Source organism: Corvus cornix, chromosome 5 (assembly GCF_000738735.6).
Source record: "Corvus cornix cornix isolate S_Up_H32 chromosome 5, ASM73873v5, whole genome shotgun sequence".
Taxonomy (NCBI): Eukaryota; Metazoa; Chordata; class Aves; order Passeriformes; family Corvidae; genus Corvus; species Corvus cornix.
In genome coordinates this window covers 34,877,351-34,889,591 of record NC_046335.1, presented here as the reverse complement: position 1 = coordinate 34,889,591, position 12,241 = coordinate 34,877,351, and the positions used below count along the sequence as shown (strand labels likewise).

Sequence of the window (12,241 nt, the reverse complement as noted above, 5' to 3'; positions counted from 1 at the left end):
CAATTCTGTTAATGGCAGGGGAGACGATGCTCCCAACAGACATCAAAGACAGAAGGAAATGAAGAAACCAACAAATGAACAGGCACAGGACATGAAAGAACATTAGTAAAGCTTTATTTCCTGGTGCCTGAGCCAGTCCTCAGTGAAGCTGATAGAAAGACTGGCTTAGTGCAGCAGCCTTTGAATGTTGTTAGCTCCATGGAGAACAGGCTGTGTTTGTTTTCTGGTTTCTAGCTGCCACATATGTTTAAAAGAAGCTTATTTATTAAGATGCCCTGCACCCATAAATTTATCCTCATGGTTTCAGATGGATGTAGTTTTACCTCTTGTTTCTGCCTGTATGCATGCACAATTTTGACTGCATGTAGTTAATAAACTGCTGTATTGCATTCCTGATATGGTGTCTCTGCAGTGGTAAAATGACGTTTTTAGGTGTAGGTTGCATATAAGTTGAAATTTATGAAGTCTTTGGGAATTCCTTAGAATGAAGGCTTCTATAAAAATATAATTTTTTCCCTACTGTTAACCTCTCTAGCCTTGCTATCCTGAATAGTCCAACAAAAATTATTACTGGGATAATTTTTTATATGCACTTTTCAGCTCTCAGTCCATCTTCTTTCCCCATATCTACTTGTGCAGGAGAATAATATGAGTTGGCAGGTAATTTGAAACAGAAATCAACCCCCCCTAAATGGCAAGTTTTTAGCACATCATTTCAATTTTTTGAAAAAGGGCTGATTTTGTCTGCAGCTATTTTAGGTTTTAACTATAATGTGATCTATATAGCAAAGAAAAAAAAAAAAAGATTATAAGTGAAGATATTTTTAGAGGAAATTTAACAAAAGAAAAATAACTTGAGCTCTCTGGGGCTGGTGTAAATGTGGTGCGTTTATCCATCTATTTTATTTTATCTGCTTTTTGCATCTGTCTTACCAAACTGAAACCCCTGTTTCCTTATCTGTTATAAATGAGCATAATATCTTGGAGCTAAGTTAGTTCACACTGTCTGGGGAGTTCATTCCTGGTCACACCCTCATGGAGCCTTTGAGTCTGTGTGTGTGCAAATGCCTGGGAACAGTGCCTCCTTTCCACAAATGAAGATGGCAAAAAATATCCCTGTCCTTTTCACCACTGCCTGATGCTAAATGAAAAGTGTGACGAGTGTAATGAACTGTTTGACTATGTTGATAGGCTTTGAGACTGGAACCTTTTGCTTAGGAGTTGTGCCAATACTGCCAGACAGAAGGTCTTTCCCCATTCCTACGAGTTCTTGTATTCTCCCTTCTCATTGTATCTCCATCTGCAGCAATCTGCTCCTCACTAATGTTAGGAAACAAGGCTTGAGACTGAAACACAAGATTTTTCTAGTTAGCTATGCAGGAAAAATAGACACTCTGAATGTCTTCTCCTCTATGCATATGGGTTGGCCTGGTCATGCTCAGCATGTCCATAACACTTGAAAGGACAACCTTGTTAAGCAACAGCTGTTCTCAGCCACTGGTCTTGAAACAGCATCTGCTAGGAGAAGGCAATTCCTCTTCATGCCATCATGATAATAGGAATAAATTGCAGTTGTTCATTCATTTGGTGGGATATTCTTTATTTTAAATGCCATTAACAAGCCCAGACTTAATTATACTCAATTTTCCCCAAATGGTCATCCATTATGAGGCCACTTGCTACCTACCCTATCATCCCGCAGCTGTTGTCTGTGCTTATAAGTGCTCCTTACAAAGACCTTCATGCTCAGAGGGCATTGCCATGCTCCAGTGTTGGTACATACTAATCAGTGATGCCACTCAGAATTCAACTCTGAATGTGGTTCAACAAGGTGTTACATTTGCACTGGTGGCTGGGCCAGCGAAGCTGGAACAGTCCTGTGAGTGCTGAGGTGCCATGAGCCATCTGTCTCATTTGACCCAGAGCTGCCTACCCCACCATCTCTGCATGCAGACTGCTGCAGAAAGGCAACTCTGCCCTTCTGCCACACATCCACAGAGGTGACTGACACATTTCCAACTAGCATCATAAGGGGAGCAAAACCATGGGTATTAGTCCCTTCGTTCAATGCTTTCCTTTTTCCCTCACTCCTGGCTAGTCTCAGACAGACAGTGCAGGTGCTACCTCTACTTTACAACACCCACAATCCTGGAGAAGACCCATAGGAGTTGCAGTGTCTTGCCCCTTGCAGAACAAAAAAAGGATTGCATAGGAGAATGGGGGCATTTCAGGCAGTTGCTTAAAATCATTTAGAATTCCTTTGACTTGGCTGCTACCTTCCTGCCTTTGACTCAGGTTCCTACCTCCCAGAACACAGCCTCATTACTGAGCTCATTTATCCTCATCTACAGTTTCTCAGCTATACCCTTTCCTCTGTAAGTCACAGGCCATTCCTGGCTCTGCTGAACGTGTGCTGCATGCAGCTTCACAGCCCAGTGGCACTTCATCTATTCTGTTGATCCCCACAGGCTAGTTAAATTCCCCAGAGTAGAAACTGTAATTTTTACACAATAAGTATACTATAAATCTGTTTCAAGCAATTGATGCCAGCATGCCAACTCCACCAAGGTGAGACTGTACCTTCAGGTGTGTTGTGAAGGTGGTTACGTCCATTCTCTTTCAGAAATGTTATTTTCAGTGTACACACTATGTGCAGCAGCTGATCAGGGGTGCAGAGCTGTAGGGATGTTCCTTGATGCACTCAAACTCCCTTAGCTCTGCCAGCACTGGGTAATTATGCTACCAGGTTAGTTTTTGTGAGGTGGCAAAAAAGATGTCCCTTTGCATTGGGTCACTGTTTTATTCTGGATGTGTCAAAGAACTACATGGATTGAATTGCCATTTTCTCTTTCTATGGATGTGTTTTGGCTGCTCTTGCCTGGGCAGATGTGCTGGTTTGTATCTAATGGCCTTATTCTGAAATTCTGATAAACATAATCTATGCTGTATTATGTAGGCCTTGTAGGAACCATCTTATACAAATACTGTAATGATTCCCCTTGAGCTCTATGGCCTTTGCTGTTAAATTGCTCTGAGGTGTGTGTTAGACTCCTCAGGTGCCAATAAAAACCCTCTGCATTCTCTAAGAAATACCGAGGGAAACACTATACAGTAGCTCAAATCATACATGTCCCATGTGGATGCCACCTCATCTTTAGCAAGGCTGCTAAGTGGAAGAGGCAGTGGGTGGTTCAGCAGATGTTCAGTGCTGAACTCTCCAAGCCTCAGTTTGAAGATAAGAATTGAAGTAATTAGCTTGTATTGTTTGAGGAATGTTATGTTGTCTCTGCTCATCTTGATTTTCATGGATTGGTGCCTCTGGGAGGGCTCACTTAAAAAAATATCTTCAGTGCCTTGAGTTATACTTCTGTGCATGGCTTGAATTGCCCCAATTGCATCATCCAGCACAACACAGAACCTATTACATTTGAGAGCCTTCTCTTAGGATCGACAAGTGATCAGCCCTTGTCTTCTTTTTGAAAGGGGCTCAGCCTGTTGGACTATCTCAGATAATGTCTGGCATATGCCCATAGAACCAAAGCCTTCTTAAAACGCAGCACATCTATAACATTGTCTTCTAGAAGGCAGGAGACTCAGCATCTTCCATTGTTGGATGGCATTTCAGCCCATGTTTCCCAGCTGCCTGGCTGCTCCCCTGCCCACCACAAAGCTTTACAGGGAAGTGTTGAAGCTTTGCCCAGCAGGGACATGTAGCTCCTAGGACACTTAGGGGAGGGGAGAAGGTGCAGGGCAGTTTGTACATTCTAACCAGTGACTTTTTAGTGCAAAATGATACAGCTTAAGATGCTGTGAGGATATTTTTGTATCCCAAATTAGTTGTTTCTTGATGAGTTGAAATCCTGGTGTGGATTTGACAGTTGCCTAGAAAAAGCACCCAAACTGTCAGGTCCCATTTCTCCTGCCCATTTGGCTTCAGCCATGGATGGCTGAACGGCTGTTTCCACTTGACTCTGCAGGTGCCGGCCGGGTCATTCAGAGTTCTTACTCAGAGTCCCCAGAGGAAGCTGCAGCTATGGGAGATTTGGCTTTCTGTCAGCAGGTGCCGCTCAGTGGAAGCTGCAAGTATGTGCAGCCTTCGCCCAAGTGCCTGAAGCGAGAACTGGTCTCAGGCAATCAGAAGTTGTGCTTGCTGCAATTTCTGACCTGTAACAGTTTATTATTTATTTACATCTCCTGTCAGAGTTAGCACATGACCTAGCACAGAAAAATTCATCTCCTTCAAAAGAGAAAACCCCACTTGTTTGGTAAGGAAGCAAAAGAACCTCATGTGAAATCTTGAACTCTAAAACCATCTGAAAAAGGGTTCTGCTGATGGAAGCAATGGGTGGTAACATCATTCAGTGAGTTTATCGTTGCAGTGAGTGGTTTTCAGTGGAGAATTTCTCTTAAGAGCTGCAGTATATGGATTTTTCTGTGACTTCATATGCAGTTGGAAAACACCCACTTCATCTTGCTTGTGCTGTTTTATTTAAACTCAATTGGCTTAATCCCAGGGCAGCCAGGTTTATTTGATGTTTCTCCATTAGCTAAGCACTGCTGGATGCTCCAGCACAATATGCTTTATGGCAAGGAGTAAAAAACACAGAAGCAGACTGTAGTGTTGGTAGCATTCCCTGCCATTGCTCTTTTGCTCCTATTGAACGTTGTGTTCTGCTGTGGAATAGTAACGAGGCTATATGGACAAGAGGTGACATGACAAGCAAGACTGAGGTAAGGGAAACCTTCATCATTATCCTTGAGCTTCACAAACTGCTCTTTGTAGCTTGATGGCCTGATGCCCACACATCTTCATTCTTTTTCTGGCTCTTCCTTGCCTTATTGATTCATTCTGGGTGAAGAAGCTCCTATAAAAAAAAGGCAAACATCTCAGCATTGCTTCCACATTGGGAAATGCTATTTCAGTTGCTAGGGGATCTGCTTAGAAAATAGACCCAACTCTTAAAAACATTTCCATTTCAGGCCATCTTACTGTATGCTGTTCTGTTGTTTCAGCTAATTTTCCAAAGAATCATACCCTGGTTTAGTTGTTCTATTAATATCTGGGAGGAAGACTTTATTAAAACTTTAAACTGCTTGAGAACTAAACTCACATACATGCATATGTCACAAGGAGCCTAAACTGAGTCATCTTCTATACCGGCAATATGTTGCCTAAATTCCTGAAAAGGAAGAAAGAGGAATGCTACAAAATCTGAGGGAAATTGTAGTGCAATTTGTGACTTTGTCTCAGGTCAAAGTAGTGTAGTGTAGTGTAGGTCAAAATGTTTGAGTAGAACACATGGAATACAATTTTAAACTTCAACAGCATTCTTGGGAAAATTGTCTGATATGTCTGGTGAGAAAATCCAAATGGATCAGTAAATTTTCTATGAATGAGTCTTAAGCATATGTGGAGAGGTTATCCACTTATAGACTCAGACAACAGCTCTAGCAATGGAAACCAGGGAATCTGGATGGAGATAAAAAGTTGTTAACAAAGTAATTGTCCCCAGATTAAAAATTTCAAAAATACAGATTCATATAGCTGTGTCTAAGGTTAAGTGGAATACAGCATTGGTAAGAACTGAAATAAAAGTCCTTGGAGTGTATTAGGTGAAGAACAGTCTATGCTTGCAAGTAATTTTAGCAGCTAAATGGCTCTGCTCATTCTCTGATACCTAATGATTCTGTCTCCAATTTCACACATTGATTTTTAAACAATGCGTGTCAAAATAAAGTGAGTTCCATAGTCAAATTAGCACAGTCACAGGTTTGCTGCCTTCTCCACACCTCATTGGAAACTCCACAGTGCTGGAGCAAGCTAATTCCCTTATGCTCAAGGTGACTGTTGGACTGGGGCTTAGAGCATTCTGCCCAGGCCATATGCATGAAGGACCAGCTGCTCGTCAGCCGTAACAGCTGTAACATGGCACAGCCCATCCTCTAGAAAATGTTCCATTCTCCCTGAAAACTTCTTGAAACCTCTAAGCCCTCTAAATCCTCTTATTACCTTGCCAATAAAAGACTTCTCACCAAATCATCTTAGTGGACTCCAGACAAACACCATTTTAGTTTTTGCAGTACTTAGTATTAAATTAAGTGTAGTTTTAGTCAGAAAGAAGGTGGGAGGAAGAGCAGAGGAATTTAATATTGGCAAAAGGTACAGTATGGACAACCCTGGAACTACTAATTCATGTAAATTGTGGGGCAAGGTCTGCGGGATGGAGTTTCCTCTCTGTCTCTCTTGCTCCATGGGAAACAACACAGGTAGGGAAGGAGAATTCAGGTATTATGACTACTGAACCTGCTATGGACTTTAGGCTCTAGTATACTGGTGTAGGGCCCTACACACAGGCAGTATATTTACTAAAGACAGGCTCTTAAGGCATGCCTGCTGGTCAGTTCCATGTGTGTCTCTTCTGCATCTGGTAAGGGATATAGTAAAATGTAAAGGGAAGCATTCTTTATGTGGTCTCAGCCAGATACAGCTACTAAAATCTGGCACCTGTATGTCTGGGTGGTAAAATGCTACAGAAGAAAGGGTCTGCAGTATGCAGCAAGTTGTTTCATTGCACTGAATTTGATATGACCTTGGAAAACAAACTCTCTGTGCTAGCAGAGAGTAATCCAAATCAGTGCCAGGAGCATCTGTAATGGAACAGGGCTACTGAGAACCTAGGTTGGGAGTTTTTTGTTGGTTTTTTTTCCCATATTAGGAAATACCATATGAGGAGAAATTAAAGGGTGGTATAGTAGGATAGGAAAAGGACCCCCAGCTACTGTAATTTGACTGATCCACTGTTGTCAGCCCAAGGAGCAGCAAGAACAGCTTCTCAGGCATCTCCATCTACCTAGCCATACTCAGCTTCTGGGCTCCTCAAGGTCTGGCCAGCAACAGCCTAAATATTTTTCCAAACTTTTTGAGCTACTTGGAAAAGGAATGTCATTATTTTGGTTGAGAAGCCCCAGCAGGCCTATCCTTTTACCCATGGCCTGCCTGGAGAACAGAGTCACCAATGCCATTGAGGGCCATGAGCTGTCTTTCCTGGTCTCTGTTATGATGCTGACAAGGGCTCTGGCTGGCAGGGGTCCCTGTGCAGGTCGGGCACTTGTGTGGACATTGGCAATTACAGCTGTTTCTGACTGTAGGAGATGCTCCTTTCTGTTCTGAGCAACAGGGAATTCACCCTGTTGAGGTGGTCGTGCAGGTGGGGATGACATTGCCTCTACACATGTTTTGGTGCTATTAACCATGCTCCTTTTTGGTTTACTCCACAGATATTATGTGGGAAAGAGATCCCCCGCTGGGTGAACCGCCTGGCCTACTTCAGCTCGTGCATCCCCTTCCTCCAGAGCTGCCTCCCAAAGGAATGGCTGACCCCAGCAGCCCTGCAGAGCCACATCAGCCTTGGCCTCCACAAGGAGGAACAAGGGGACACAATGGATGAGGAGTCCCCCTCCACCTCTGCAGCCCCCTCAGCCTCAGGCACATCGCGAACCTGTAGACATACCCGGGTCTAAACTGCACAGTTTTCCCCAAATATCCCTGCTCTCTTGTTCTGTTTATTTCTCACACCCTTTTGCACACACTGGTTTCTCTCTTCAACAGACAACACAGGGGAGGGAAGACCCTTTATACTTCAGCCGGTTTTCCAAGGACTGCCACTACATTTGCTTGGCAAAATGACTGTGAGTTCCAACATGGAACTGAGGATCGTGGCGACTAAACTGCATTCTCTTCCCAGGGCCTTCATGATCCTTGATCTATGGAGAACTGCTGACTCTCTCAGGCATGAGAGCATGTGTATGGGCAGAGTGCACATACTGTGATCTTCCTTCTCTGGAACTGTTTTATCTTTTTATCTCTCCCTCTACCCATTTAAGCCCAGCAGCCTCTTCGCTGTTTTGGCTGGGTTTTCCCATCCCCTATGACAAATCACCTGCCCACACCCAGTGAAGGAACCAGAGCCAGAACTCAACCTTCTCATCTCTTAGACCAGCAACAAACTCTACTCAGATCCATCCCTTTTGTAATTATCAGGTTTCTAACTCATGTGAAGGACAAATGAAAGGTGCTCCTGTTCTACAACCACCGGTTTTCAGTACTCAAATTTAAGAGCTTGAATGATTGTCCTGCTCTTGAAAATAATAACAAAGAACCTAGAAAATGAATGTTGTCACAGTGGCTTTTCTTTGGGGTCAAAAAGAGGATGGGGCCATGGTGATTAGAGGCAGCTACTAAGTAGATGCAGAGATGACTCTTGACCCTATTGGTGCTTTTTGGCACAGACCCCTCTCAGTTCTCCTAATTCTAGGCAGTGTTCCTGGTTTCCTTTTTTCCCCAGATTCCCTGGGGGAATCTCTCTCCTAGCTGGAATTTGCTGGCTGTATTTGGGAAAATGGCCTTCCTGAGCACAAGAAAGAGGAGAGTGAATCTGTTTGGAAGGTCAGTATTTCCTGCAGATTTTCCTCCTGCACTCGCAGACATAAAATATGGCTTCAGAGCCATCCTTCCCTGGCCTATTTTCGAGCCAACCCAAGAAGGTAAAAAACAAATGGTGAACCCAAAGAATGTCAACCTGTTCCTTTCTCCTCCCTTTCTGGAGGTGGAAGGGGGAAACTTAGGGCCACATCTGGAAAGAACAGATGACCCTTCCAATGCATGGGCCACCATGGTGCCTTCCGCTGTGTGCGCTATTTCAGTTGAATGAAAAATGGGCACAGCTGGCTCACTGGCCTCTCCAAGCTGGCTCTTGACAATAATCTGGTCCTTGGATGTATTTATGCTAATTCTGACAGCTGATGAGAAAGCACAGGATGAGGAAAGGACAAGTACACTCTTCCAGTCAATCACCTCACTAGGAATTCTAGTCAGAAGGTGTAGGAACGAATCAAAGGGGAAATCCAGGCCCCCTCTCTCCCTTGCAACTTCTCTTGGCTACACAAAGGAGTATGAAAAAGGAACAGGCACTGTGTTGAGAGGGAGTTGCCATTTCAGAAATGCTGTTCTCCACAGCTACTACCAAGTCAGGACTTCCAGCCTGCACCCAGAGAGAACTACAAGCCCTTAAGATGGTGGTTGTTTCCCTTTTTTGGGTCATAAACATGTGCTAAGTCCAACCAGCTGTTTCTTTAGCTCAGGTATACAGGAGAGTGTGCTGAGGGTCTCGGCTATGATGTACATCATGTCTGCATAGACAACGTTTAATGGTTTGTTGTATGTGCATGTCCTGAGTGAAGCAGGAGGCTCTGGAGAGATCTACTAGATGGAAATGTAACTCATAGGATGGCCTCACTCCACTGCCTCCTGAAGTGATGTGTGTTTAGGCAACAAAACCTTTACAATATGCCTCTCATTTTCATCCTCTGTACAAACCGCTGCAAGTTCTGTACTGAACTAAAGTCATGTTCCTTCTTAACCTTGGCTGCCCACAGCCAATGCTGCATCGTGAGTAATTCTGCAGCTTCTGGTAACCAGTCCAATACCAATCTTGATTAGTCTGGCTTGTCCAGGGATGTTTAATAAGATTTCCATCCTGATCTCCATGCCACTGCCCAGAAACCATGTTACATAATGTACTGTTTCACTCTGTATTCCCCTGCAGTCGTGGTCATTGCAGCCTAAACCATTGCAGCATAGCAAGCTTCATTTGTCTGAAGTTCCCAGGGTTTCTGCCAACAGTCAGCAGCACATTATGTGCAGTGAATTTTAAAGGTCCTTCTCAGGGGGAAAGTGAGAAGAGGCTTTCTCAGAGCTTTTGTCCAGGCCAGGGAACCTGCAGTCAGAAACACCTAGTTCCCGTTGTTGTGACAAAAGCCAGCCAACCATCATCCTTTTGTTTCTGCTCTGCACTTGACCTCCACATAAAGCACCATGTATACATCTAGGAGATGGGCTTCAGAGGCACATTTCACATACTAGGGCTCCACAGGCACATTTCACACAGAAAACCCTCTCACAGTACTTCACAAAGTAAAAAATGCTTAACTGGCTGTGTAGTAACCTGGACAAGAAAACCACATTTAGCCTACTTGGGGACATAAATATATGCTTGAAGTATTTGGAACAACATTTGGGGCAAGCTGTGAATGTCATAAAACCCCCAGATGTTTGTTTGCCCACTTTTATGTTTGTCTATCTGTTTATCACAGTAGGGGTCACATCAAGGAGGCATCAAACCTCTGCCGTAAATCAAACCCATAATATATTCCAATCTTCAAAACGGTTTCTCCTCACCCTTCTCTGTTCAAGGTTACTGATCAACCAATAATGAAAAGAACAAAGCGACACTGTGGAAATAAAATATATACTGATGACGGCTTTACCTCTGTAATTTAATAGCATTTTAGATTATTAAACATGAAGACATTTTAAAATCCTAATTTACTGTTCACCTCTGGCACAGTGTGTTTGTTTTAGGCGTTTTTATTATCCTTCCAATTATTACAAAATTATTGTTATTATATAATTAGATTATATTTGTATTTAGTTACACATTTGCTTTCTCTTGCTGCTTTCTCTGCATAAGACCACGTGGAAAATTTTAGATATCAACAGCAGCAGTTATCAATGAAAACAAAAGAATACCTTATGAATCTTAACAAGAGCACCCCATAGCAGTGGAACAAACTCTTAACCCTTCTTCTTACAGCCAAGACTTTTGGTGTTCTTATAAAAGTTGGGATGAGAGGGCACCAATTCTGCACATGGGCATCAGCAGCTGTGAGTTATGTCTCTAGCAGTGACCTAATAGTATTCAGGTGGGGCAGTAAGGCTGGAGGTGAGGTTAACCTAACACTGGAATAGTAGAGGTACAAACCAAACTGTTTCCAGGGGAAGCATGAGAGGAGGGGAGTAAGTAATAACCTCTTTGCTCAGCATGACTTTATCTATAGTAGCAACTTCCTGAATTTCATGACATTATTCTTACTGATTTCTTTTTGGTCAGTTGCTTTCCTCTTCACAAGTCTGTGATTTGAGGCCTATTTTTCTCAAACTCTTTAGGAGGGACAGTTGTACTTTCAGAGGCCCTGGGTGAGCTGCTTTCCCAGCACTGAGCCTGGACTCTGATGAGTTCATCCCTCAGGCTCAGCCCAGCTCATCCCATCCCCATCAGACCTGTTCTCCTGCTCTCACTGCTCCCAGCTGAGAGCTTTTATCTCTGGAATTCAGACCCATGTTGCCTTTGAGTTACTGAGGTACTCAAGTAGCAGTCATTTCCTGCTATGTTATTTTTTTTATTCTTCAGTTCTGTTTATGCATCTCTAGACAGGTAAGGCTCTCAGAACAAGTTAGTGGACACTGGATTGCAATAATATTAGCTTATCTTCTTCTTATATGTGTTTGATTTTCTTCTCATTTTAGTTTGTATATATGTGCTATCTTACTAACATATTCAGAAAACTTTATTAAGTACCCCCACCACTTCCTCGATTAATGGAGAAGACCAAGGGAAGGGATCATCAGTATTCCATTTTAAAATGTTTTTAAATTACTCTTTGAGTTGAGGCAGCAGTGCCTTGTTCCACTTTGTCCCTGCCCTGCTTGCCATCAGCAATGACTTGGAAGGTGAAAGAAAGGGCTGTGAAGTGACTCAGAAGTATGTAAAAGAGGACCTGTCATTCTCCTGTCTCCACTCTGCCATTGCCACAGGCTACCAGAACAGGGCAGAACCTCTGGCTACAGTAATATATAAAAACATCGCAGCCTATGCCTGAAGAATGGGTGCTCTTGTCTGTAGCAGGTCAGCACTCCACCACCATGCATGTGGCTGTAGCTGAGACGTGTTGGGATGGATGACACAGCACACTTAACTCATAGAAGGTATTAAGGACTATTGGCTCTAAATATCAGAATAAGGCTGTCCACTAGCACTGTTGTAGCCAACTTTGTTTTGAAAAGGTTTTTTTTGGTTCATTTTGATTGGGACAAAGAATAACAATGCAGAAAAACAGATGATCACGGATGGCAATCTTCTTTCCTTAGGAAAGCAGGCTACAGAATGAAAGATACGGCTCGTGGCTAAGCCTTCTCAACTGCGTTCGTCAACGAGCTGTGAAGGAAAGCGTGAGGGTGTGAGGGTGGGGGATGTGAGCGTCGGAGCGATGCGTGTGAAGGAAGAGGCCTGAGCCGTGGCGAATGCCCGGCTGCGCCGCCCGGGCCGCAGCGGAACCAGCGTGGCCGCGCGCGTTGCCGCCGTGGCGGCGGAGCCGCGTCCCGCCGGAAGCGCCGGGGCCGGGC

General features: G+C 43.7%; 1 protein-coding gene across 3 annotated transcripts in view; it reads left to right on the top strand.

Moving 5' to 3' along the window:
- LOC104683512 (deubiquitinase DESI2-like) overlaps positions 1-8,172 on the top strand; it is a 90,582-nt gene extending 82,410 nt beyond the window's left edge. For all 3 annotated transcript variants that reach the window (XM_039553430.1, XM_010390418.3, XM_019281285.3), the window contains one exon: positions 7,279-8,172. In XM_039553430.1, coding sequence (XP_039409364.1) covers positions 7,279-7,521 — 243 coding nt within the window. In that variant the 3' untranslated portion in view covers positions 7,522-8,172. The remainder of the gene's footprint in view (positions 1-7,278) is intronic.
- Positions 8,173-12,241: the final 4,069 nt, after the last annotated feature.